Source organism: Platalea leucorodia (assembly GCF_965183815.1).
Source record: "Platalea leucorodia genome assembly, chromosome: 19".
Lineage (NCBI taxonomy): Eukaryota > Metazoa > Chordata > Aves > Pelecaniformes > Threskiornithidae > Platalea > Platalea leucorodia.
Genome location: NC_138841.1, coordinates 2,839,896 through 2,867,374, shown reverse-complemented (window position 1 = coordinate 2,867,374; position 27,479 = coordinate 2,839,896). Strand labels below are relative to the sequence as shown.

The 27,479-nt window shown below is 58.0% G+C and overlaps 1 protein-coding gene across 1 annotated transcript; it reads right to left on the bottom strand.

Moving 5' to 3' along the window:
* On the bottom strand, positions 1-27,039 carry MAPKAPK2 (MAPK activated protein kinase 2). The gene is made up of 10 exons (XM_082330273.1): positions 26,776-27,039; positions 6,155-6,294; positions 4,373-4,437; positions 3,502-3,581; positions 3,267-3,393; positions 2,683-2,758; positions 2,369-2,493; positions 1,978-2,063; positions 1,811-1,891; positions 1-1,512 (listed from the first exon to the last, which is right to left on the bottom strand). The coding sequence occupies exons 1-10, from the start codon at positions 27,022-27,024 to the stop codon at positions 1,369-1,371; spliced, it is 1,173 nt and encodes a 390-aa protein (XP_082186399.1). The 5' UTR covers positions 27,025-27,039; the 3' UTR covers positions 1-1,368.
* Positions 27,040-27,479: the final 440 nt, after the last annotated feature.

Sequence of the window (27,479 nt, the reverse complement as noted above, 5' to 3'; positions counted from 1 at the left end):
TGACGCCTTAAGTGTCTTTAATCCAAAGGACTGAAGAGCAGACTGGGAAGATTAGTATAAGCCAACAGACAAAAAAAAAAAAAAAGATAAAAACCGTTTTTTAAAACAAATTAAGTTTCCATACAGTGTCTAAAAGATCACCTAAAAACTAAACATTGCTTTAAAAAAATTTTTTTCCCATTCAAACACATTTAACGCAGTGAAACATTGTGACAAATAATAATAATAATAATAATTCATGGACTAAAGACTTCAGAACAGCCATCCTGCTCGTGGGAGCGGAGGATCGCTTCCAGTCCCTGGGGAGCCGGTGGCAGGAGCCACACAGGGGCGGCTGCACGACCCCCAGCCCCGGCCAGGGAGGGGGCAGTGCTACTGTCCCAGCTCAAGCTACGGCCCCGCGCCATCTCCACCCCCGCCCCATGCCCCCCGCTTTTCCCCAGGGACCCCCAGGACAGCATCTTCCCTGGAGCTGGGGGCTGCGGGAGCGGGCGGAGGCGGCGGGAAGCATCTTTTCCCCACGTTCTCGCAGAGCCGGGGGGATGCGGGGGGCACTGGCCTCCTGCTCGCACCGCAGCCCCCCCCGTGCACCCCTGAGGTCAGAACTGGATTCCAGGCACAGGTACAGGCTGCAGCGGCCACGGCGAGGGGGGAGCCACGAGCAGCTCCTCGCCCACGGACACGACACACACCCCACGCACAGACAGACAGCGACACAGACGGCGCCCGCGGGGAGCCCTGCGTGCCACCGGGTAGAGTCAAGGCTTCCAGGTCAGGGAGGGACTGGGGGTGGTTTTGGCTACCGTGCTTTAAAAGCAGCAGTTTTCCAGGCCAGCGAAGAAGCACGGTGGCCACAGGGACCCCCCGCGCCAGCCCTGCCATGCACAGCGGGACGGAGGAAAAGGCAGCTCTCCCTCCCTGTCCCCCTGACCTGCTCCCAAGCCCATCTCTAGCCAGCATCCACGCAGGAAACACACTGTCTCGGTTTCAGTTCTACAGTAGTTTTTAAAAAATATTTATATGTCATATACCCTAAAAAGGTCACCACAGGAATTTCCATGTCTTTGGAAGGAAGGAAAAAAAAATAAAAATCAAAACTGTTTCACAAAAGAAAAGAAATCCAATTATCAGCGGCGTTCACCTACAGGACCAAACCCCCGGCCACAGCATGTGGATCTGATGGGGGGATCTTACCGCCTGCTCCAGCAAGGTCAGAAACACAGGTGAGTAGCTAAAAATAACTAGTCTGGTATAAATGTCTGAATTCCATGCGCTTGATATAACAGTCTGTCTCTTTTTGTCTTTTTTCTTAAAAAATATATATATATAGTTATTGCTTTCTCAAGGGCCGGTGGGCACGGGGCACCCTCAGTGGGGGAGCGCGGCGGGCTCGGTGGGGTTTGCTTTCTTCCGCCTCTTCATCAGCAAAGGGTTCGAGGAATCTTCGATTTTCTTGATCTTGATTTGTTCGTAGTCCACTCGCATGGTGGCCAGCGCGCTCGTCATCTCCTCCTGCAGGCAGGCGGCACAGGCAGCACCGTCAGCAAAGCCCTGCGTGGGCACAGCCCGCAGCCCCCCAGGACCCCCAGGGCAGCTGCCTCCCTCCAACCCCCAGCGGGAACAAAATTGCAGCAGGGGCTGAGGGTCCCACCACCGATTTTTCCAGCCCCCTCCCAGATCTCCCCAGGAGCCAGCACACTCGCACCGAGCCCGAATTAGCCCGGTTTGCAGTGAGAAGGCAGAAGCAGACAGTCCCCAGATGGCACCCGGGGCACAGAGCGTTTCAGACAGCAACAGAGAGAGGTTTTACCTTCACGTCCTCCCACAGATCCTTCTCCTCTTTCAGCACGCGGCTGGTGTGCAGCGGGGTCTGGGGCACCTGCATGGATTGCTGCCAAGAGAGCGGAGGAGCGTTGGCCGAGAGCTGCAGGCATCCCATCCCATCCCATCCCGCTGCTTCATCAACCCTGCACTCACCATGATCCAGGGGTGGTTCATGAACTCCGTTATCGTCATGCGCTGGGTCGGATCCGTCTTCAGCAGGTTGCGGATCAGCTGCTTAACTGGAAGGGTTTGTGCAGGACTGGGCGTTAGCAGGTCCCAGGATGGCTCTCCCCAGTCTCCGACCCAAGCCAGCAGCCCCAAAATGCCTGCACGTGCCTCCCGTCCCCTCTGTGCCACAGACCTCACCCTCGTCAGACCCCTCAGCAAAACCCTCTTGAGCAAAGAGGTGAAGCTGCTGCATCCCTGAGAGGTGACCCAGGACGTGCCCAGGCTTCCCCCAGCCTTTGCAGCGCTGCTGGATGCAGGGCTGACCCCAAAGGGAGACCTCAGCCCAGGGACAAGCCAACACGGGGACCGCATTTACCTTCCTCCGACACTTCAGACCATTCAGGGTTGGGAAACTCGTACTGGCCCATTCGGATTCGCTTCTTCATGCCGGGCGAGATGGCTAGGCCGTGGTTGGAGTAGAAGGGGGGGTACCCGCACAGCCTGCACAGGGGAGGGAGCAGAGTCAATGCGTCACCCCAAAACCCTCCCCAGCAGCGCCTGCGGGGCACGGGGCAGTGCCAGGAGCAGTGCAGCTGGGAAAGGCTCAGCCCCGCCAGCCAGCAGACAAGCTCAAAAGCTGCATCCCCGCTTCTGACCCCAGCAGGACAGAGCGGGACCCGACAGACTTACAGAATGTACATGATGACGCCAAGGGACCACATGTCGCAGGACTTGTCGTACTTCTCTGGGCCCAGCACCTCCGGGGCTGGTAAAGAGAAAAACAAAGTCCTGAGTCAAAGTGGCAGGGCCAGGCGAGAAGGATCTGACCACCCCATGGAGCGGCCAAAGAGCTGCCTGCAGCTCCGTGCCGTCTCGGCAGCCCTGCGCAGAGCAGCGCGAGCGCTGCTGCACAGGCTTCAGCGTGGCCATGCAGGCAGCAGAGGCAGGAGCGGTGCAGGGTGGTGCCACCTCACAGCCTCGAGCACAGCACAAGGGAGGCTGCAGCACGGGTATGAACGTATCGGCTGCACACACCAACACCATGCTCAGAGCAGCCCGTCCTGCATGCACCACTGAGCAGCAAACACAGCACCCACCTGCGCCCAAAGCAGCCCCCAGCCCCAAGCATCCCAGACAGGAGTCGCACCCAACGCTGAGACTGAGGCTCCGGGCTGGATGCAGAGGTGATGGGCTGCGCGTGGCACCGTCCAAACCTCCCCAGCTCTGCCCTCCAGCCCTGCAAACCTGCAAGCTCAGACCACCCAGCCACTTACCCACGTAGTACGGCGTGTAGCACGGAGTGGCCAAGGAGTTGTGCGTGGTGGTTTCTTTAGCAAAGCCAAAGTCCGTGAGCTTTAGCACAGCGTTGGGCCTTTTGGAGGTGTACAAGAGGTTTTCCGGCTGTGAAAACACAGGGAAGAAGTAGTGAGCAGAAGAGCCAGAGCAGACTCGGCATTGCCACGAGCCAAGTGGGGCTTGGCACCACCAGGCGAGCATGCAGCACAGTACCTTCACGTCCCGGTGTGCTATGTTGATTGAGTGTAGGTACTGGATGGCTTCCCCAATGCTCTTCATTATCTCTGAAGCCTCTGAAGCAGCAAAAATAAAAAAAAAAACCAAAACAAAACAAAAAAAAAACCAAACAACCACCATCAGAAGCCTTTATAAGCAAGTTACAATGAGCACCACTCCCTGGGTTACTCTACAGACCAGAAGCCAAAGAGCACAGCTGAGGCCAAAGGGGTTCCCTCCACCTGAAGGCCCCCTTTCCAAGCAGGAGCCCCCCTGCCCAGCACCCACCCCCGGGTTGGAGCCTGCAGCAAATGGGAGAAAAACTCCCAGGAGGAGGGACGGAGCAGGCTCCAGCCGCTGATCCCAATACCCATCCACACAAGCCCCACAGAGGGGCTTGCTCTGCGGTGGCTGGCACCACTAGGGACCCCAGATCTGCAGGGAAACCAGCTGGGAAAGTTGTCCCCTGGGGGACGTGGGGGCAACAGGCTCGGGGTTTGGGTTGTGTGGACACTTTTCCTGGCCACAGGAGCAGAGGGGATGAGATTAATGAGATCTGTAAGAACCACAGGACCTGGTCTCCATTTTTTGGAGGGGGGTGGGTGTTTCTGTAGGTCACTGAAGCTCCTGCCTGTGCTGGAGTGGGATGGACAAAGAGCAGGGGCAGTTGAGAAAACATCCCGTAACCCTGCTCTCAAGTGAGCGTGAAAAGCAGGGCTGCTTGCACCCACGTTCCTCATTCCCCAAGAGCAAAACCCTGCTGGAGATTCAGAAGAATGATTGAGGGAATGAGCTGGACCAGAGACACTCCTATGAACAGCAAGAAATGGTCCAAAGACAAAACCCCAGGTCCCCACAGGCTCCGTACCCCGTTCTGTGAAGGCCTGGTCTCCCCTGTCTTGAATTCGGCTGAAGAGCTCCCCGCCGTCCAAGCTGGAAGAGAAACAGGCGGCATTAGGTGCTGCGGCGCCCGTCTCACGCCCTGGCGCAAGCAGTACCAAAACCTCTGATGCTCAGCCAGGAGCTGCACAAGCTCAGCAAGAAACGAACCCCTTCTCCATCCAAGCCCTTGCATCTGGGCACAGGGTGTCTCAGAGCCTCCTCCTTCCAGAAATGAGCAGGGCAGAGGCTTCGCGCTGGCAGCAGAGATGCCGGGTGCAAGCGGACGTGGTCTCCCCACCAGCCCACAGAAACACATTTACAGTAAAGACAGCAAACGTGGCTCGAATGTGACGAGAGCGCTCCCGGCACACCTGACCTTGTTTAGCTCACAAGCCAACCACCTTGCCGGTGTGCTAACCCCGTGCAGAAGTGCTGAGCAAAGATCATGGCACGGGCACGGTGTCAGCAGCACTGACATGGGCTCACGATGGGATGGGGGAGGCAGAGACTGAACCCCACTGCAGCAGAGCAAGCTCTCATGTAAGGCATTGGAGAAGGACCACAGAAACCTTGGCGTGGTTCCCTCCCCAGCCAAAGGCTCCCCAGGTAGCCTAAGGAAAAACTCGGCTCCCAGAGAGACCAGGAGTGAGATCAGGGATAATTTTCCATGAGAACAGGGATAACGGTGCTTCCTGTCCCTGCCTTATCTAACTTGAGCAGAAATGGTTTCTGGCTTTCCCAGCGCAGATAACATCTCCTGCCAGCGCCCTTGACATTTGCTGGACACCTGCAATACAGATAGCACGCAGCTGCCGGGGCCGACCGCTGCACGGAGCGCACAAAGAGACACACCGCGCTCACGCTGAAAGTCAAACGGTGCCTCTTGACAGGCGTTACACCCAGCGCATCCCTCGGACAGCGCGGAGCTATCGCAGAGACGCTGCGGCGAGCTGTCGTTGCCCCGGGGACTCGGTTCCTACCATTCAGCTACTGCTTTCTTCCCACACAAGCAGATGCGCTGCACGAACCTTTCCCATCCCCGGCTGCCCAGCGTTCTGGCACCATTCTCAGAAGCCTCTTCCCACACAAGAGCCACTCGGGTAACTGCCGTGCCGCCTGCGCCGGCGCTGCTCGCGGCACTCCTCGCACCCACTGCCCCCCCAGGCAACCTACCGGCTTGCCAGAGGAGAGGTTTTGGCAAGGAAGCTGCATCAAATCACAGCTGCGGTTGGGATGTGGTTTCAATACTTTCCCCTTCATTCCTCCTCCTCCCCAGGTTATATCAAACATCTACCCGAATCAGAGCCGCTCAACTGCTGCTGCAAGAGGTGCAACGGCGCTAATAGATGTGTCAGCTCGGTTTGGCTGCGTGCTGCCCAGCAGTCCCCACCACAGGCTGCTGGGGTGCCAGGAACCCGCTGACTACCCCGACTTTCAATGGCCAAAGCGAGTTTGGTTATGATCTATCTGCAGTGAGAACCACAGGCCCGAAGCCTCCCAACAGCCAAGCGAGTTTTCAGAATGACTCAGAGCCAGCGCAGCTCCCGCCGTCCCTCCAACGCCAGCGGTGTGGCACCTCTTCCAGGGCTTGCATCCCTACGGCTCACAGGCTGCCTCTCCCAGCACAGCATCTCCCTGGGGTCCCCAGCACCCCGGCAGGGGTGCAGAAAGGTGCTCACCCTGCTTTTGGCATCACCCCACTGCCCCGCAGGGCTGCGGGCGCTCCGGCGAGGAGAGCCCACTCGCAGCGGCGGCACCGGGGACTCACCACTCCATGACGATGAGCAGACACTTCCTCCCCTGGTAGAGGTTCTCGTAGACGTCCATGATGCGGACAATGTGCGCGCACTGTGATGCCCTCCAGTGCAGCTCCACTTCCCTGCGGGCCTTTGGGCAGTCCTGCAGCATCTGCGAGAGAAGCGAGACCCCGTCAGCCCTGAGCCCCCCGGGAGAGCCGGGCTGCTGCCATGGTGCCCACCCGGAGAAGACGCAGGGGCGAAGGCCGAGCGCGGGTGCTCTCTGTGGGCGGCATCGAGGCGAGCTCCGGTGCGCTCTGTGCAATGCCTCCATCCCCATCTAGTGGGAAGAGTGTGAAGCCACCCGTCCTCATAAGCTTCTTGCCCTCCCTTCCAAGGCTGGTAAAAGCTTAACCCAGCCGCCTGCCACCTCCCTGCCCTCTGAGATGCCTCGCCAGTGCCCAGCCAGCTTGTGCCACCAACCAACAAGACTTCCTACTGCATTTATGAACAAGCTTCTGCACACTGGCACCTATACCACTGCACCCCTGGGTGCCAAAAGGCATGCTCGCTCTCCCCTGTGCGACCCCTGGCAGCGCTGCGCACCCATCACCTCCCGTACATCAGCCTTCTGCTCCGTGGGACTGGCAGGACCCCCCTGCTCTGTGTCCTTACACAAGGGCCAAGCACAAAAGCACCCTCACCGCAGCTTCAGAGGCCACCAGCACCCAGCCACACGTGCCTGGGGAGGGGACAAAGCACACAGCCAGATGTTCCCTAAATAGCAGCTTTTCTCACAAGCAGCAGCAGCTCTTTAATGAGGCCCTTGCCCTTCCCAGAGACAACTCACAGTTCCCAGGTGCAGGAAGGATTTGCTCGTCTGCCACAGACTATTAATTACCATGTTTGTCAGGATAAACAACCAGCCTTAATTATTATACTCCTAAATATAGAGCAACAAACATGTCTATCTTGAGCACAGTTCATTTTCCTTCCTGTCTCCGGCAGCTCTCGGGGCCGGGCTCGGCAGAACCCCAGAGCAGGTCTGCACCTCGGTGCGGCAGCGGGCAGGAGCACGTGGAAACACATCCCCACTCCCCCGTGCATCGGAAGGAAACAGCAGGTTTGGTCATTTTACCAAGACAGACACAGAAATGTACTTCTTGCCCCTCTGCCCTCTCCCAGCCAAACTCCTGGGGCTGCTCGGTGAAGGAGAGCACCCAGCTGGCAAGTAGAGGAGCATCAGCCCCTGGGATGCTTCACTGGCCTGGGAGGACCCGAAACGGTGCCCAGTGCATGGCAAGGACCCCTCTGCTGCAGGGGGGCTTTCACAGGAACAAGGGTTAATGCTTGCTGCAGCCCCAAGAGATGCACACTGCCTTTAATAAAGGAAACGCTCGCTGACGGCGCTCGCGTGAGCCCTGGCAGAGTAACGGCAATTTGCATTCCTGCCTGCAACAGCGCCTGCCCTTTGCCACAGGGAAAGGGACAAATAGGACGTGCCCTTCGGCCACCCACCCGTAACCCCAGTACTGGGGTGTCTGGTCACACCTCTCCCACCTCCTCAGCTCTCCTGCTTCCCGAGGCGCAGGAAACTCGTGCCGGTGGACGGGGCGCGGGGTGGCTTCTGCCATCAAACCATCTGGAAGCTCAGTGAAGACCAAAGTGGCCAAGCTGCCCTTGCACAACCGTTTGACATCATTTGCACCAACAGCCTCAGGGCGAAAGGAAGACAGGGCAGGAGGCTGGACAGCCCCTCCTCTCTCCTCTATTGCTTAATTACCCTAAAAACCGGATCCCGCCAAAGCCGTAAGCAAGTGCCGCACCAGCCCCCCCAGCAGCCGCACATGCAGGGAAAGGGCCTGGAGAAAAGCTGGGTTACTTGCAGCTCTGCTCCGAAGAGCCCGGCGCGGGGAGCCAGGAAGCTGAAGGGAAAAAAAAAACAATTTGTAATTACACGCCGGGAAAATTGAACAGCAGGAAGCAGACTGTTAACATCATTCTGCACAAGACAAACAGGAGATGTACAGAAATATATATCCAATTTTTAGAGGTCACTCAGAGCGCTTTTAAAGGAGCTTAATTGTATTTGTAATGAACTAGGAGGCAGCAGCCTCCATTACCTGTACCAGCACAGCCCTGACGTTTGCTTTTGTACTCGGGCACCTGCGGGCAAGCAAACAGCTGCCCCGGCGCTCTCAAAACGCCCTGGCTGCAATTCAGCCGCACCACCAGCCGGCCTCCCTCCGCTCCCCTGCCAGCCGCGGGATGCAGAGGCGATGGAGAGGCTGCTCGCCCGGCTGGGAGAGCAGCAGATTAAGCCTCGTTAGGAGGATGATTTGGTCTATTTAGGAAATGTTCCCGGTGGCAGGTGACAGCAGCATGATGGGGAGTGAAGGCCAGATGCAACGAGGCTGTGTGGGGAAGGCCATTACTGCTGCAGGGGGATGCAGGAGGGACATGGCGATGCCTAAACCATGGTAGAAGCAAACCATGGGCCCAGCATCACCCACTGCACCCACACAACCTCTGTCCTGCCTTGGCACAAAGCACCAGCTCCCTGCACCCCATGCAGCTGGGGACATGCCGAGCATGGTGCAGGGGTGGGAAAGCACCGTTTGCTCCTGGAGCAGGCAGGGCAAGGGCAGCGCTTCCACCGGTTTCTCCTCTTCAGGCAGCAGCCGACAGCTCCCGCAGCCGATGACTTTCCCTCCCGCTCCCTCCTCCGCTCCTCGGCCCCAGCCAGCACTGAAACCACCGGTGGGTGACATCCTGGTGTGACAGGCGTTGCTCCGGTCACGGGAACTCCATCAAATGTATTTGGGTGTGTGTGGTAACACTGCCCAGGTCCCTAATTTAGCTCTGGTATCCAGGGCAGAAAGATTTATATTTCTTGGCTTGTAACGAGGAGGCTGGAATGGGAAAAGCACCTCGTGTTTCCCTGAGGTTCAGCAAGGGTGAGCTGCCTCCATCCCACCCCAGCTGAGGGTACCAGCCTGGGGACACTGTGCCCTGCCACTGGCTTCAGAGCAGCTTCAGAAGCAGGCGATTTTGCAACCACAGTAATCCAGAGCACAACCCAGAGCTAACTCTTTGCAGAGGGGAGATGGCAGCAGACAGACAATCCCCTGGAAACCCCCAACAGCCCACAGCTGCTCTCAGTTCAGCTTTTCCATCTCTGTTATCTCCTGTTCCCCTCCCAAGGGAAGGCTCCTTAGAGATCAAACTCTGCATTATTTCAGATGGGAAGCGTTGCAATACCTGCTCGGCTCTCACCGGAGCAGAGGGCTCCAGCACCGGGGCGGCAGCCAAGCCCAGCAGCCCGGGCACGGCGGCGGGCAGTAACCGGATCCCCGCGTTACACAAGCGTCCCCGGGACAAGGGGCAAGGGCAGCGCCGCGGAGGGGGCTCAGCCACCGCCTCTGAGCCAAACAAGGTTTCACTCACAGAGGAGCCGCGTGCGTTTCCCTTTACAGGTTAGGTGCTTTAGACGTTAGCTTTGCAGCTGGCATGGGCCTCCGAACCTCCTCTCATCGCGAGAGCCCATCTCCATGTCCAGGTGTCCCTTTGACACTGTGTGGGACAGGGCATAGCTGGGAGAGCTGTGCCACCCCGGAGCCCTGCACCGTCCCGTCTCCGCTTCCCACTGGGGCACCTGCCCGCAGGAAAGGAGGGAGAGCAGGGACAGGGCCACTCCGCCCTCATCGCAGTTAGGGAGGAAATTCAGCTTTCAGTCGCATTTCAGCTCTCCTCGCAGCAGCTTGACACCTCCGAGACTTCGGCAGACGGCGCTTGCTGCCGTCCTGTGCCTTGGCTCAGCCCAGCTCCCCCAGGAGCCATTACACGCTGCGAGAGAAATTAGTTACGTGCAAAGCTAAACACACTCATTAGCTTCACTAAAGCCCTCAAGCTGAGGGCTCCGAAGCCAGCCCCGGCAGCGGTCGGCACAGCCCGGCCCCTGCCCCTACGCGCCTGGGACCCCCCCGGCAGCAAAGGCTCCTCCCGGGCTCCCGCAGCAGCTCCAGGTTTTTCACCACCTTTGAAAGACAAACCTTGGAAGCAGCTCCAGAAAACAAAATAGCTCATCAGGGTGTCTGCAGGGGGACGGCACCCACCCAGCAAACCCAAACCTGGGCAAGCCACCTCCACGGTGCAAGAAACGGGGCTGCAAACCGAGCGGGCTCCAGCCAGCCCTGCCGCTCCCCACGGTCATCAAAAATGAGCTTCAAATGAAAGGGCTGGGGGCTCTGTCCTGTTCGCTCGGCACCATGTTGAGCTGAAGTTCCCCCCCATCATCTCACGCCAAGCGCAGCGAAGGCGGGTGGGTGTGCGGAAGGAAGGAAGACGCCAGAGAAAACAAGGGGCCGCCCACACTCACGTTCCCTCACCCGCACGTGTCCTCAGGCACCACTGATTCACTGATTCAGTCTCACCGCCTCCTCCTGGGATGATGGGCCATGAATCACAGGTTCGCCCAAGCAGCTCCCTACTCCACCGGCACGGCAGGAGGTCCCAAATGACACCCGTGGGTACCAGCGCAGCCCCTCGGCGAGCCACGAGAACACGCTGCGCTTGCTCGGCTTGGCAAGACAGCCCTGTCCGAGAGCTTGCAAGGGAAAACTCACCTCCCACAGGAAATTTCCATGAAAACTGAGGATCAGGCACATGCCGACATGCCAAGCTGTTCATTTTCCAAGGCTGCCCCTCTTTGCTCTGGGTCCATGCTCACCCCAGGCACTCCAGCTGCTCTTGCAGGCAGGGTATTTTTATTTCCGTGTGTATTTTGATCACACCCGATTCACCTCGGCTCCCAGCAGAGCAGCACACACCGCATGCCCTGCCTCTGCGGCAACCACCCCTCCGACGGCCTCCTGCAACAGGACCCACAGGAGCGTGCCCACGCCCCACGCTGCCCCGAGGAGCTCCCCTCGGGACCTGTTTGCACCACAGGGGTTAAAATAAACTGTTCTTCAATTGCAATAGAAATAAACCTACAGTAAAGAAAGGCAGGCTGTCACCCTCCCGAGTTATCAGCAGGGAAGCAGAGCAGAGGTTTCCCTGCCTGGACTGCACGCACAGGCTCCAAGCTCCCCTGACCAGGCTAGCACACGGCAAGGAGCACTTTTTCCTAATAAAGCAAAAGAGTTTCTCTTCAAAGGATTTGCCTCTTCTAATCTTTCCATGTGAACTGGTTGCCAACTGGCGTCAGCTGCTTAGCACGTTTGTAGAGCCGGTGCTGGATGCTTTGCACATGCTGTTCCCACCTTGCAGCGCCGGGAAGGCAAACCCCATCGCCCCCCGCATCCACGCGACCAGGCACAGCGCTGGGGGACCTGGATTAAGCTGATCATCTCCCGTGGGTCTTTTTTCTGCCTTTAATGCCAGCACATGTGGGGAGCCCACAGGTAAATCGCCCCACAGTCCTGAAGCTGCTCCAGCCTCTGCTGGAAGCAGCAGAAGGGCATGGAAGCAGCAAAGCTTTGTTCCACTTTCACTGTTTATGAACTACAGAAGAGAAATAAAATCATGAATCCCAAAGCCCATAAGAGGAATTATGTTACCAAACACAGGGAAATTCATGGTTCAATCACAAGGCAGTAACGATGAAATGCAGCTCCCCCTCCATCATCGTGGCTCTTCTACAAACCTTTACATTAACCCATCCCCACTACTTACATGCACCACGACCAGCAGCGCTCAGACAGAGGCAACAGGGCTTTCCTCAACTGGGGATCATTTCTGTTCTGCCCACGCACACGGAGCCACAGACAGTCCCTGCCTGAAGAGCTTTAAGCCCCGATAGACCAGCCAAAAACCTCATCCTCATGTTCACTTTACCCAGGGAAAGCCAGAGAGAAGAGGTGACGTGTCCGGAGGAGGAGCCGCGCATGGGTCCCGCAGCGTCCTGCCCCCAGCGTGCCCCAGCCTGCCACGCCGGAGTGGCAATTTAGAAGGGTGGCTGCTGCTCCCCGATGGAGATGGCTTCATCAGAGCCTCACGGTTTGCGAGGCAGGACAGTACCAGCCACCAGCTACCTGCCTTCCAGAGGGATGGTGGCTGGTGCCATCAGTGCCCGGGCGGATGCTGAGGCTTTGACCCTTCAGGCAGGACGCGAGCACGGCCAGCTCCGTGCATTAGTGGCTTCATCCCTCACCGCCATGAACAAAAGGTCATCCTCCACATTCATGTGCCTCAGGGAAGATGGAGAGGTTGGAAAAAGCGTCCCAGCGAGAGAGAATTATTCAGATTAGACAAAGCTACAAACGGGGAGCAAGCCTGGAGATGCAATTCAGGCCAAGCAAACACAAACTGACACACGCTCAAGCTGCTCGGCCGCATTCTCCGAGTCTGAATTATTGGAGTGCTTGGAGGAAGACCCGGAGCCATCGCGGCGAGTGCAGGGAAAGCTTTCCCACCGCGCGGCCAGAGACAAGCAATAAGCCAGGCACGAAGAGGCTGTGTGCACGACGGGTGAGCTAAAAACCCCTCCAGAAGGAGCCAGCGCGCTCACAGAGGCAGATGTCAGAGCGGGCGGCCTCGTCCCTGCTCCTGCGGACGATTTTGCAACGGGGTGGAGGATGGAAATGGGGCGGAGGATGGAAACGGGGCGAGGGAAGAGGCAGCTATTGCACTACACTTTCACAAGGAGACCCGCTGCACCGCACCGGGGCCCCGCTCGCCCGCAATGGTTGCACAACCCTCCGGGCCCCATGTGCTGCCAGCTCTCCTGCCCGCAGCTCCCGCGGGGAAACCGTGCCCATGGCGGGGGGATGCTCGGGACCCCCCGACCCGCAGCCCCCTCCTCTCTAGGGCATCTGCTGAGCATTTCCTCACCCCACGACAGATGCAGCAGCTATTCAGCCTTTTCAGGCTGCAACAAAAGCCTCTCCAGGCACACAAAGGCAAAGAGCAGAAGAGAGGCCTGGGCTTAAATAAGAGCCACCTGCCATGGGCCCGTGCCCCCCCTGCAACCCGGGCGCTGCCCCCCAGCCAGCCCCGCTCTGCAGAGCCCATTTCCCAGCAGCAAAAATATTCTTGGCACATTGATTTCAAGAAGATGAAGCTCTGAAGTGGGTGTCCAGGAGCAGTGCCCTGGATGCTGAGGGAAGGGCCACCAGCACGGTGGGGACACCAGGGACGAAGGCGTAGGGAGGGGACGGGGAGGTGGCGGGCAGGAGGGGGCTGCAAAACTCATGCGAAAAGTCAAAGCAGGTAAATGGCAACAAGGCGGCAGCACGAAGCATCCCCGCTGACTCACGGCACCAGCAGCGGGCTGGAGCTGGTGTTTAATGAACATAAATAAATCATTTCGGCTTCACATATCTGAGAAAAACAAAATTAGGGGCCCATTTGGTCCCAGGTTTTTGTTTTGGGATCACCCTCTTCTCCCCGTACATCAGAAGCAGCACCGGGTTTTGGTGACTCACCCGATACTCATCTCTCCAGGAGGCACCGGGGCTGGCATTAGGAGCCAAGATCTCAGCCCAGGCATTAGCCGTGGCTAGCAAGGCCCCCGTGTCCTGCCATGCAGGGGGATGTCCCAGGAGGTCCCAGGGAGCAGACCTGGCTGGAGTGATGGAGCCACCATCCTGGCCAGGACCTCCAGGACCTCCCCGCGAATCCAACGGGGATGAAGGGGGTCACAATGGCTAAAATGCCCCAACCCAGCCCATCCCTTCCTACAGGCATCCGAGATGTCACTTCCCACCAGGAGCCACCGCGACGCGAGGCTGGGAGGTCTGAGCGGGGAAGGGAGGCAGCTGCTCCGGGGCGGGGGGATGCTCAGGGACCCCTCTCCGCAAACCAAACCACTGCATCCCCCCATGCCTCCGCTGCATCCCCCGCCAAGGACACGCTGCAGCTGCCGCGGCCTTTTATCCGCACAATACAAAGCGAAAGGAAAACACGAAGCCATGGGAGGGGCGGATATCTTGACGTGAGACATGGCTGCGGCCAGCGGATCTGCTCCACGCACAGCCCCTTTACGGCCGCCTCCTTGCAAAGCGTCAGGGCCGGGGTCAGCTCCTCCTTCCAACCCCTCCCCAAGCCCCATTCCTTGCCAGATTTCCTACCGGAGCTGCTGAGCTCGTGAACGGAAAAGCGCACATATGTGCTTTTATGATAGGAAGTGGTTGATAGTCGCAGGCACGATTAATACAGAAGTAAACACTAATGTAAACCATTAACTTAGCGCTGACCTATGTCCTTTGCACTTCCCTCCCGCAGGCACAGCTTGAAAAAAGCCCTTATCGCCACGCCAGCACCCTCGCTCCCCCGGCACGGCACGGTGCCGCCTCGGCCAGCCCTCTGCACCGTGGCCGGGGGCCTTCCCTCGCACATCGGACAGACGGACCAGCTCAGCCTCTGCCATGCAGCCCACAGACAGCACCAGGCACTCAAAGCATCTTTTTGGGTCCCTTGCTCCATCAGCCTCACAGCAATCCTGGGGACAACCCTGCCCGACCCCACCATTACCTCCAACCCCAGGGACAGCTTTCGGGGGATCGCCCACACCTACATCCCAGAACTGCTTGCTTATAAGCTGGAAGTGATTTAGGGGAGAGGCTCGGACCACCCAGACCCACGCCTGCAAGCAGAGGAGCCATGAAGCCCTGCCAGAAGCCCCACAAACACCCACTGCTTCCCAACAGCCCGGCCTCACGCTCCTGGGCTCATGCTTGCCCAAAAATGAAGTTTCTCAGGGCTGGGCCCAAGGGCAGGACCCTGCGGGACAGACAGGCAGCTGCCACCCCCTCCCAGCCCAACGATTCCGCCTGCTGCCTTTCAACACAGATCTTAAAGCAGTGTAAGTAAACACATATTAAAATATATATTTAAAGAAGAAAATAAACCAAACCAAAACAAAACACAAAGCCGCATCGAGGCCAACCACTCTTGCAGCACCATTCACCCCCGGCACTGGAAGCAGTATGGCCTCGGGCCGCGTTTCTTCCACCAGTGCCAAGCCTGAAGGGGGTTTCATTTACGTGCCCTTGAAGCTCAGTGACAACAGCACGTTTTGCACCGTTCTGCCCTTTCCTTGGCTGTTTGTTTAGTAGAGTTTCACCCTCGTCATGAGCTTTGTCACCACCGGGGCACAGCAAACACCTCCCTGGGATGAGGCCAGGGATGCACACCCCAGCACAGGGGTGCCCCATGCACCCCAGGTCACCCCAGAGGTGACAAGTCCCCGGAAGCAGGGGCAGGACACGGAGGTGGCAGCTCTGCCTTCGCCGGGCGATCCCTGCAGGGCTGCAGAGAGGAGCATCCCCCCGACAGCCAGGACCCAGGACATGACACCTTGGAGGCTCCTGAGCAGTGCCAGTCCAAGGGGATGGCATTGCTTGCACCCACAGGGGGAACCTGCGCCAGACGCGATGGCCAAAGCGGTTTGGAGGTTGCCAGGGCCTTGGGGCTGGGACTGTGGCTCTTCCCTGCACGCGACAAACAGCACCCGTGCTGGGTGGCTACCGCTTTTGTTAACAGCGGGGTTTGTTTTGTGCAGGGAAAGGCCAGGGCAAGAGCAACACGGGGATTTCGTAACACACCTTTGTCTGCACAGGCACGTGTGGAGGCAGGGGCCCTGCGGCCGCCAACCACCCTCCTCTCTCCACCTCTCACACAGCGAAACAGATACAAAGCCTCCAGCTCCATCAGCTCCGACGCAGTCGGGTGCAGGAGCCCACCTCCGGGGATGCACAGGGCGGACGGTGCTCCGGCACGCGCGCGGCAGGGAGACGGGCTGCTGCAGCTGACCCACGGCACGGCGTGTAACGAGAAGCGACACTAATGAAAGCGCAGAGGGAAAGGGGAGGGATTGCACCCACCGGGTGATGAAGAGCTGTTCAGCGGTAGGCATCACCCACCACCCTCTCTCCCCTCTGCCGTCTCCCCAAACACCCCCAGGCAGAGCTGCTCACCAAGAACCAGGGCCGCTTGTGGCTCTTGCTCGCCACAGCCACCCTGCCCTGGTGAGGCTGTCCCTGCACCCCAGGCTGCTCTCCTCCTCCTCCTCCCACCGCACGGCTGTTGCGCATCCCCAGCGCCTACCAGGACCTGCAGAAGAGCTGGTGGGACCACGCATTTGCAGTGAACCCACCTGGGTTAAGAGCCAAGCAACACTCCAGACTTGAGACCCAACACTACCTATGCTCACGTGCTCCCACTTTACCCACCACGGCAGTTAGTATTTTAGGGGAAATCCTGGACCTTGAAGCAATGCATGAAAGGCCGAGGGCCTCCTGCCACCCCGCAAGCCCGAGGGGCCGAGCAGGGCGCTCTTCCTCCACCAGCCCCTCTTCCCTCCGCACCAGCCGCCCTTAAACTCTTTCAGCCGGGAGGAAAACACAGTTGTGTTTCTATTTAAAAAAAGCCCTTCTTTGCATCCTGCTGGCACCTCATTAAAGCTCTCAGGACACGGTGGCTATTATTAGCTCCCTCCAGGCTTTCGGCAGCCCCGAGAGCCTCCGCGGCACCTGTTGGCAGCAGCCGCGCGGCCGCAGAGCCCGGGAGGTTTGGTGAAGCCCAGACGGAGCCCAGACCACCAGCATCCCGGTCAGCACCGTAACCTCAAAATACCTCAGCCAACAAGCGTGCAAAACTCATCACAAAGCACCTGGGTGCAGACACCTCCAAAAACACCATCAGAGGAGAAACCTCCTCCCCCTGGGCATTACCGAGAGGGAAATGCCGGTCTTAGAGGCTGCTCCCACAAAGAAGTCCTGCCCAACAGAAAACAGCACAGAGCAAGGGCTCAATAGCAGAGGTTTTATGCTCTTGCATATTTTCAATACAGAACAAAAAACGCATGCACTCTGGAAAAGCCTCACCGATCTTCTCACGGATGCCCAGTACCCCACTGCTAGACAGTGTTTACCAGCAGGCTCCTTGATTTCTTACCAAATACAACAGAGAGCAAGCGCTTTGGACACATTTTGCCTGTTAGATTAGAACGGAAAGGGAATAAAAGGATAAAAGCAAGGACTTTTAAACAAACTAACAAAAAAAGCCTACTCCTGCAGCTCCTGCTGCTCCCCTGGCAGGCTGGGCTGTTCATCTTGGGCATTCCCATACCCAGCCTGTAAAAAGAAACCTCACAGACAGCCTGACAGAGGCCAGCTCATCCGGGGCCACGTTAACTGGGGCCCCCCGGGAGCAGAGGCAGCCCTGGGGCACGGGGTGTGCAGGGGGAAGCTGCTCTCTCCGGGCTGGCCGGGGGCTCCCGGATCCTGCTTTGTATGAATTTAAGCTTTTTCAATCCCACTTATTCACGAAAAGGGCTTAGGGCCGGGGGGAGCCAACAAGCAGACAGGCCAGCCTTTGTGCGCCTCGGCCAGCCACCCACCCGAGGGCTCCAGCAGCCCCCACGTTTCCCCGTGCAGCCCCTGCAGCAGACTGGAGCACGCTGGTAAGCAGTGGCGCTGGCATTGCCACTGCCCCTGTGGCCCCGCTCCCCTCCAGCTGCCCCTGCAAAGCCAGCAGCAACGCCTCGAGTCAGCAGAGCCTCCGTTTCCTAAGCAAGAGAAAGAAATTAAGTCTTCAACAGCCCGTATGAATATCACCCCATTGCATTACCCCCATCTCTCCCGCAATGAAGTTTAAGGCTCTTTCCAAGGCTGCTGGGAGGGTTTGGATTCGAGGTGGGTACAAGATCCAGATGTTCATCGCTGGTTAGGAGGTAAGTCACTAAAACCCTCGAGGCATCACCACCACGTCCCAGCCGAATCCTCCTTCCAGTGACGTTCGCCTGGTTGTTTCAGTGCAGTCTTTGGGGAGAAAGACTTGTGAAAGGGGTGTTTTGGCAAAAGCCAGAGGTGCCTGACCTGCCAAGCACAGGCTGCCCTTACTGCCAGGGCCCGGCAAAACCGAGTTAACCGGCTACACCGAGAGCAGCCAGAAAACTCTCCTCGCTCTCGTTAGCTGGACCCCGCAGGTCTAGAGCCCTCCCTGCCCTTCAGTTCCTTGAGGCGAAGCCCAGAAATGAATAGCAGCCAAAAGCACTGCACGCTGAGGCACACGGAGAACATCATCTTCCGTGAACTCCTCCAGACCATGGCGGAGGGCGCGAGCCGTAGACCTGCTCCGAAGCTCCCGGGGAGCAGCTCCAGCTCCCAGCCCTCCCACCCGGGAGGTGCCGGAGTTGCTGCTCAGCAGCTTGCAAAGACCACATTTTAATCCCTTCATAAACTCCTCAGCATCTTACTCACCCAGGCTTCATCAGCCCAGCATTTGCATCTCAAACAACACGCACACGAGGCCAGGCTGGTCATCTCCTCCAGCAGCCTGGAGCTGGGGAATGGGAGTACCAGGACGCTTCCAAACCCCCCAGGGCCTGGAGCATTTCCCTGCCGACTCCCACCACCCACACAGCACCTCTCATCCTGGCAGGGACCTGCTCTTTATCAGTCGCTCTTCCTCACAACAAAAGATACTGGAGATTCTTCCCCAAAGTGCAATAAGCAGGGCAGGAAGGCAGACAGGGAGGGAAACGTCAGCAGTCCTGCTCCGACACAAACGCACGGACCCTCACACTGGGAATATGGTCTTTCCTTGCATGGAAAAGCACTGAGGACAAAAGCAAAGGCCTCAGCAAGCTTCTGCTGAGCTCCTGGGCCAGCAAGGGGGAAGATGTCCTCTCCAGGAGCCGAAAACAGGCTTCAGGCTCCCCGAAACAGCTGTGCCCCCGCACCGGTGCTGCTCTGCCTGCGGCATGGGAGGCACCCACCCAAAAACGCTGGATTCGCAGCTCTGATGACTTCCAGGAGATAACCCGGGTCTAAACTTCCTGGCAAGCCCGCCCTTCCCAGCACCGCAGCAGAGCCACTTATGCAAGAGCCACCTGGGTTTTCTTAGCAATCTGCCCAGTGCAATGGGCAGCGAGGTTGCGAAATGGCTGAAGAGGAAGAGAGAGTCACCCCAGAGCCCGGCGGGGAGCGGGCTGGCGGAGGAGGCTGTTACAGGTGACGATGGCTCCCGCAGCCCAGCTGTATCCGAAAGCAGCCGCTACGGGAGCTGCGGGGCCATGGGAGCCAGCGCTCTGTGGGCGACGGGTCGCTGACACCCACAGCGGGGCTGCCTGCGAGCGAGCACAGCCCCTGCCTTTTTGCTAAAACAAGTGGAAATATAATACGTTAAAACTGTTCTGAAGCAGTCTTAAACATTGAGCTGGTAGATGCAATGAGGCCATCATTACTACTGAAAACAAAAACATATCCCTGTTACCAGACCAGCTCCCTGCTTTTTATTTATTTTTTTTAAAGTAGGCTGAGCATAACATGCATACTTTCTGGTTTGTTTGGATCTAATTGCATCTGCTTTCCCCCCCAACCCAGCGGAGATGCCCAGGATGCCATCCCCATTTCCGAGCAGCGCCGCTTGGACCCGGCTCCCACTCGCACCTATGGGTGCGAGAAGCGACAAGCTGCGGCTACTGGAATTGCAGGCTGACGGGACGCGCTGCCAAATTTCCACAGCAGCCCCAGCTTGTGTTCCAGCCACATTTCCCTGAAAACACACATTTGGCAGGAGGACCAAGGAGCCTTCCAAGAGGCTGCCCTAGCTCGGTGCCGCGTACCAGGGCCAGAGGACACCGGGAGGACAGCAGACGGACAGAACTGCTGCGCCATTTCTGAACGCTCAGCAGAAGATGCTCCCACCCGTGTCTGCCCCACAGAAACCCAGGAGGTGCCGTACCCCTTGGGACAGGGACAGCACAGAGTCCAGACCTGCTGTTACTCAGATTTAGCCTGTTCCAGCACGAGAGGCGTGTGGCAACGATGACCCAGAGCCCAATTTAACCCCCTCTTCTGGGGCCAGCAGAGCTGGAGAGGTTGGATTCAAGAGGAGCACTCAGGGGAGCTGGCTGCAGCCAGGGGCACACAAAGTGAGGCAGCAAAGTTAATCATGACGACGAAGGAAATGAGCCCATCCCTCCGCTGACCCCAAATCTAGAGCCCAAACCGGGTGAGGATATCTAGCAAGAGCAGAGCTGCAAAGTCCCAGCCTGGCTGGGCGCCCCAGGAACATTCAGATCTGGGTTTGCATTTTGAACTTTATCTCTAGTTTAGGCTATGGCTTGCTGGACAGCCAGGCACATAATCACATGCAGCCCTGACGCCAACAGCTTAAATAATCTCATTACATATGACGGCAAACACCGTGCCAGCTGCAGACCGCTTGAGCCAACGTGCTCACCTGCCCTCTCCGCTGGCAGAGCGTAGGCTGTCACAGCAAAGCAGCGCACCCACGCAACGCCCTACTTCGCGGGAAGATGCTGCCGTCCTCCCCAGCAGCATCAGCCTGAAGGCAGAGCCGCAGCGAAGCTCCGCGTGCTCCCAGCAGTGCTCAGAGAGCAGCCGCACTGGTACCCCATCCTGGGTCCCCCTCCCGACGGCAGGTACCGTCCCAACAGCCTCCAAATGACAGCATCTCCGGCAAAGCTCCTGTTTCAGGTCCTCTCAGGTCAGGGGGATCTACCAGCGCTCACGGACTCGTGGCCATTAGTCCCTTCCTGAATCCACAAAGGAAACAGCGAGTTAATGCAACTATTAAACCTGCCAGTTGCTATAATCCCTACCTCAAACTAGTAAGATCTTAAAAGCTGAAATCTTTGAAATGACTCAGCCATGAGGTACAAAGAAACAACAGCTTAAAAGGCTGTTAAAGCTCCCTGCATTCAGACTCGCTCTTGCGTGTCCTGCTCTAACCCCCGCGCGCTGCTCCCCGTCCTCCTCCGTAGGGGAGCCAGCCGCAGAGACGAGAGCCCTCTCCAAAACGAGCCTCCAGGCACCGGTCACGCACGCAGTCCTCGTGCCAGCCAGAGCTGAAAGGAGAATATATTTTAGCATCCTGCAGCCATGAAACATGAGGGGCATCCACGGAGGGGATGGGACCCACCTTCAGTGGGATATGGGTCTCAGGGGCTTTTAAAATCCGACACCAATGTCACGACCAGAGATGACCATGATGCTCAACAGCTCTGGACCATGCTGAAATGCTGACTCGACATGACTGCCTGGGCTTGAAACAGGTTTCTTGTGGAGCAGTCAGGTAAAGCTGAGTTCCCGTGCCAGCCTCTGCAGCTGGTGGAGGGATGGCCCTGGTCCTCATGGATCCGTCCCCCCAAACCCTCCCTCCTCCAAACCCAGCCTGCAAGCTCAGCCGGGTCCTGAAGGCTCTGTCCCAGTTCCTGCCTCACCTCTGCTGCCTGCACCCCTGCCCGCAAAGGGGAGAGGAGCTGAACGGCATGGGGCAGACATGGGGCTGCCTGGGGGCACCTGGCAAAAGCGGGGCCCCAAGAGCCGGCCCGTGCCGGGCTGCGGCAGCCGCCCTCGCCTGCTGCAGACAGCCCCGGCGCGGCGGAGGGGAGGCAGCGCGTTATTCTTGGAAACCAGGAGGTGAGGTCATGCTGCCTGAATGCTGCAACTTGAGGCCAGACGCACGGGGCCAGTTGTGCTTGGAGAGGAGCCTGACTTCTGCAGCGGGCGGCCGAGCGAGGGCCGTCTGCGGGTTGGGAAGCCAGTTACATTTGGGGCTAGCAGGAGGAAAGGATTTCTTAATGAAGGAAGGCTCTTTCCTCCCAGGCTCTCAGCAGAGAGTGCAAACCCCAGCAAAGGGATGGGTTTTAAAATAGCATCAGCTACTGTCACTGCTGCAAAGCCCTGGGACCACCCCGGCGCGGGGCACGTGAGCCCACCACGATGGCTCAGGAAATGCCAGATGCCAAACCCAGAGCCACGCTGCTCCCCATGCCACAGGGACGGCTGAACGGCCGCTTCCAACCCGGCCGCTCCTCCGGATGCCTCCCACGTCCCCGCACCGCCCTGCCAGCCCGTCAGGAGCTCATCCCATCAGATTCCAGAGCACATCCTGGAGGGCTCCGAGAGGAGAGAAGCCACCAATTTGCTCTTTCAGGCTTCCTAGGCAGGAGCCTTCTGGGAGTTTTCATCACCTGCACCTACCCATCCTCCAGCAAACGCGCTAGGAGACCCGGCTCTCAGGCTGCACAGCTTCAAATTGTTATTTATACACTGCTTTAAATACACACAGTGCTTTGGAATAGGCAACACATGTCTGACAAAGCTCAGCGCCCGCTCTCCACCGCTCGCTACCCGGAGGCAGAGCCAGCACCTCCGCAGCCCAGCGGGCAAGCGCTCTCCTGTACATCGGGCTTTCCCGATGCGTGCGCTGGCAGATGGCAGAAACCTCGCTGAAGGCCAGCGGGAGCTCAGTGTGAATGATAAATTAAGCATTTTACCTGTATTTGGCTATTAAATCACACACACGGGGGCCGTATTTCCATCCTGCGGGATGGCTGCCCGTGAAGGACTCATCCTGGAGCAAGCAGCTCAGCTCCTAAGCCCGCTCCCGCTTCTGATGGGCTGCAAGACCTCCAGTAAATCACTGCATCTCAGTTCCCCACCTCTGAAGACGGGGGAAACACCAGTCGTCTTTTGCAAGACCTATGACTGATGGCATTGGATTATTATTAAGAGGAAGAACCCTACCACTTCCTGAGCATGTGCCAAAGCAAAAACCAAGCCCCTGCTCTCGGGCCGTTATCAGCCCATCTCAGTCGTAGGTTTGACTGCTCAGAACATGTCATGTATTTAGAAGAGATTAAGGCAAATCCTAAATTGTTTAAACAAACTCAAACCCCAAGTCAGTAGACTCCTTTGGTCAATGAGATAATAAACCACTGCCTTGGAAAAATCCCAGTGATGTCACTACACTTTCCACAGCTTTTCAGCCACGGCTTGCACAGAACGCCACAGCAAAGACATTTCTGGTTATAAAAAATAACATAGTAGAGTTTAAAAAAAAAAAAAATCCCCCCACTGAGAGAGCAGCAGAAGTGCAGCAGACACACAGCGAGTTGTCCCAGGAGCGTGAGCCCAGGGTCTTTATCTACTCCATCATTTAGGGGTTATTTTTCCAGCTGGATTTTCTGGGGAGCAAAGCATTTGATTTCAAATGAAGCTGCAGGAAGCCAGGGGAAACTGGGTGCTTTGCTCCTCTAAACGCCTCGGTAGAGAACCCTAGCCACGGCGGTAGAGAGAGCACGAGGCCACCAGCTACACAACCATGCTCATCCACAGAGCTGCTCAGTTATCAGCTACGAGGCGCCTGCCCTATTTCCACGACAGCCATCTTAGAAGAATAATAAACCACAAAAGTACTGGGCTCCTTCCTCCTTCTCCATCAGAGGAACCATTGCTCACAGATTATCTGATGAGGCTGAGAGCGAGACTGAGAGTGTTTCACAAATATGCCCCGAAGCACCAAGGATGCTCCAGAAACAGGGCTGCCAGAGAGGGGGCCAGTTTGCAAGCCGTCTCCACGGCCCTGCGAAGCTCTTCCAGCTCGTCCAAGCTCACCAGTCCAGGTGAGGATTTCCTGCTTTGAAGCTGGGGTTAGGGGTGAGGTTTGTTAATTTGTTTTAAAGGAAAATTGCTCCACAAAGAGCTCCATCAAGCAACACGTACAGAGAAAAACTCGCCACCCGCTATTAGTGGCCCCCGCTCTCTGGTCTGGCTTACCTGCGATTTCCTCGCCAAATTAAGAGAGCCAGCCACCAACCCAGTAGCTTGCCTAAAGATTACTCTTAAAAGTAGAATGTGCAGCAGGCGAGACAGACCTCGTCCCAGCCCCACCGTCACAGCCTGCGTCACTAATGCCAACAGCCTGACCACAACGAACAACGCCAAGTCAGGTCAGCAGTGACCTACATACAGCAGGCTTTACAGAAATTACAAGCCTAATTTTGCCTAATAATAAATCACACTAAGGTACAAGGAAGAAAGGGGTAAGAAATGACCTAGACCTTGCATTTCAACCGCATTCATCATCTCTCCATGGACTTCCATGTTCCCACCCTGCAGTAAATCACCGCGCATCAAACAGGGTCAAGTCATGGGTGACTGGGACCGTCGGTGGCCTGCTTCCCACCAGATAATTCAGGGATGCCACACTTCAGGTACTGCTCGATACCAAAAAATAAAATAAAATTGGGGGTGGGAAATCAGTAAAATAAACAATAACGAAAAGTAAAAGAATATCTCCTCTTTTCATCTAGGTACTACACCGCAAATAAAATTACCATCCATCAACTTGCACACATTTTATTTAATGATGCGTCTCTGCCATGGACTATTGCATTGGAAGGAGAAGAAAATTGGCTGTAACATTTTCACTGCTGCTGGAATGGTGTCTCCAAGCTCTCACACTCTCCCAGAGCACTGAAAAGTTCGCTTAAGCGAAGTGACTCTCAGCAAAACCCGAACCTAAATGCACCTCCCTGTTAGGGAGAAAGAGGTTTAACACCATTACAGCTGCTCATAATCCAAGAGGACGCACAACAGAACCAGGAGACACCATTAATATTAGGGAGAGACACAACTGTTTCCCTCCAGTGGAGGACTGCGTTATTATACAAGATTTTGGAATAGCAAATGTAAAGAGCAATGTTCCAAATGGAAAGGTTTGCTCCACGACCAAAGCAGGCAGCACAGAGAGATTTCAGCTGTGGCTTCTGGCGATGGGCCATCAGGATTCTTTTAAGCATCATCTGAAGCATGACAACTCGATGCAATCACTTCTGCGGATCCTGCTTTAGGTCATCTTTCCACGCTGATGCAGCCCATGAGTAATTCAGATCCAAATACCTCTCCGCAGGTCTCTAACAGAGACGTTATCCCGGCTGCGTACCAGAGGAGGGGATGAAGTCAGCTCGCATTGCGTCTAGGGCAGTCACCCCCGCCGAGTTTGGGCTCGGCAGTTCAGTCCAAATATAATAATCAAATAACCCAAGCCTCTCGGTCACCCTCACCGGGGCAAGCCGGGTACACGCCGGCTTGTCCAAGGGCCCAAACTCACAGCGTAGCAGTTTTTAAGGGGCGGGAAGGAATCACTTACAGTAGCAGCTGTGCTGCTCTTTGAAAAGCCAGAGACGCGTCCAACCGCTCAGCTGAACTCCTCTCTCCCCGGCAGGGATGTGTGAAGAGGCCGGGGCAGGGGACGGGGAAGACTACCAATGCTTTTCCAGAACAGAGATTCAGCATCAAATATACCTCACCCTCCAACAGCCGCGCAGACGCTCTGCACCACCCTCCTACATTATAACGCGAAGTCCTCTGCTCCAAGAGGCTTTTCAACACGGCCAAGGAACCAACGCGCCCCGTGGCAGTAAATCCCGACCCCATCTGCTGCACCGCGCTCTGGTACGGGCATGGTAACGGCACGAACCCCGGGCCCCCGCCATCCCACCCGTGCTGGGGCAGAGAGGAACCACCGGCGTTCGGTCTCTCTGCCATCCTTCCCCTTTCGGGGCTGCAAAAGGGAACTGCTGGAATCTGAGCATTAAATACTTGAGTCAACTGCAGAAGCGAGGAGGAGCCCGTCTGTCAAAACAGAAGAGGATTTCACTAATTTCCAACCAAACGAGATGACAATACATGTCGTCTCGGAGTTCAACGCGGCGCTGCTCATGAGAAATGCCTGCGTTTCCGAAGGAAAAGTCAAACTTTTATGGTTCAACTGAACCCCCCCTCCTTAACCGCAGGGGTTCCGCACCATCCCTTGCCGACCCCGCCACCCCCGCGGCGTGACTTGTGCCTCCGAAGCCACTTGTTCATTCATTCATTCAGGTTTGGAATCCCAGATACCAACAGATGGGCAGCTCTAAAAACAAAAGAGGTGGGGGTTCCGGATTGAGGTGGGGGTTTTTTAGCCTTCACAGTTCTCAGGGTAACGCTGAGGGTTTGAACAGCTCATGTGTGGGCGCAAATTGCATCGATGCTAGAGAACACGGCGCTCCCGCCGAGCAGACTGCCTGTACCCACGTCACCCAGCGCCGCGCTTGGCGTGTCGCGAATCCATTCAAACTTCCCAAGTCCCTCCGGCAGGGAGACACGCTCCCCCCTTCCCTCAGCAAAGCCCATTTGAAAACAAGGAAACCATCGCATCACCTAGTGCGTGCTAAAATACACCTTTGCAGCCACTATTTATCTACGCGTCTTTCAAACAGAAGCAAGTTACGGGCAAGGGGTAAACACAACAACTCTGAAATACTCCCCGTCTGAAGCGGGGGACGACAGCCGCCCGGTGTTACGCGCCGTTTGGTACGGCCGGAGCCAGGAGAGCCCTGCCACCAAACAGGGACACCCGGGCGGCCGCCCGCCTTTACGCAAAGCGCTACGAGCGGCTCCGCGCAGGGAACCCCGCGTTTTGAGATGCAAACCCCGCGGGGTGACTGCGGCCAGGCCGAGGGCTCCTCTCCGCTCCGGACCCCTCAGAGTGGGCTACCGAGACGTCACGTTGCTTCTTTCCACATTAGAAAGCCGGAAAAAACAAACGCACTCGCACACCTCGCTGCTCTTAATGGGGAAAAAAATAAATTAAAGAATGGCGGGTCGGGCGGGCAGCAACCGGCTCCATTGTCCCGGCCGGCTCCGCCGCACGCCCCGCTCCCGGTTGCCGCTGCCCGTTTTCCCGTGCCCGGCCCCCGGGACCCCCCAGCAGACATCTGCCTTCCCTGCCCGCTCCCCCGGCCCCTTCGGCAGCCCGGCGGCGGGGCGGGGGCAGCCCGGAGCCGCCCGCCCGCTCCCCGTCCCCCCGCGGGGAGCCCCGGCGGGGGGAGCCCCGCTCCCCTTCGCACCTTGAGCGCGAACTTCTCCCCGCTCTTCTTGCTGAAGATCTCCAAAACTTTCCCGTTGATGCCCAGCCCCAGCACTTGCGTGGTGACCTTGTAGTCGTCCGTGATGGCATTCTTCCGGATCTGCAGGCCGCCCTTCACCGGGAACGGCGGCGGCCCGTGGGGGGGAGCGGCGGGCGGCGGGGGCGGCGGCGGCTGGGGCGGCGGCGGGTTGGGGAAGGCGGCGGGCGGCGGCGGCGCTCCGGAGAGCATGGCGGGCGGCGGGCGGGCCGCGCCGGGCGGGCGGGCGGGCTGCGGGAGCGGCGGCCGGCGGAGCCCGGCGGGAGCGGGATGGGGCGGGGGGGGTGAAGCAGCAGCGCCGCCGCCGCCGCCCCCCGCCGGTGCGCCCCGGCCCCGGCCCCGAGAAGAGCGATCGCTCCGGTGCGGCGGCGGCTCCTCCTCCCGGCGCGGCGCGGCCCGGCTCTGATGTCAGCGCCTCGCCGCGGCCGGCCCCGGCCGCCGGGGGAGGGACGGGGCGGGGCGGGCACCGGGCCTGCGCCCGCCGGGGCCGGGGGAGGAGGCGCGGCCCGGCCCCGCCGCTTCCCCCGGGGCGGCTGGGGGGCTCCTGCGCTCCCGAGGGGGCTGCCCCGGGGGGGGCTTAGCGCTTGAGAGGGGCTGCGGGACACCGCGGGGGGCAGAGGCCGGCCGCGGGTCTCAGCCCCCCGCCC

Bases quoted from the DNA above. Each gene is read 5' to 3' on its own strand.
- MAPKAPK2 (XM_082330273.1), bottom strand. From the start codon at position 27,024: ATGCTCTCCGGAGCGCCGCCGCCGCCCGCCGCCTTCCCCAACCCGCCG. The intron at 6,295-26,775 runs GTGCGAAGGGGA...CTTCTCTCGCAG, and splicing joins GGGAGAAGTTCGCGCTCAAG to ATGCTGCAGGACTGCCCAAA. The intron at 2,759-3,266 runs GTAAGTGGCTGG...TCTCTTTACCAG, and splicing joins CTACACGCCGTACTACGTGG to CCCCGGAGGTGCTGGGCCCA.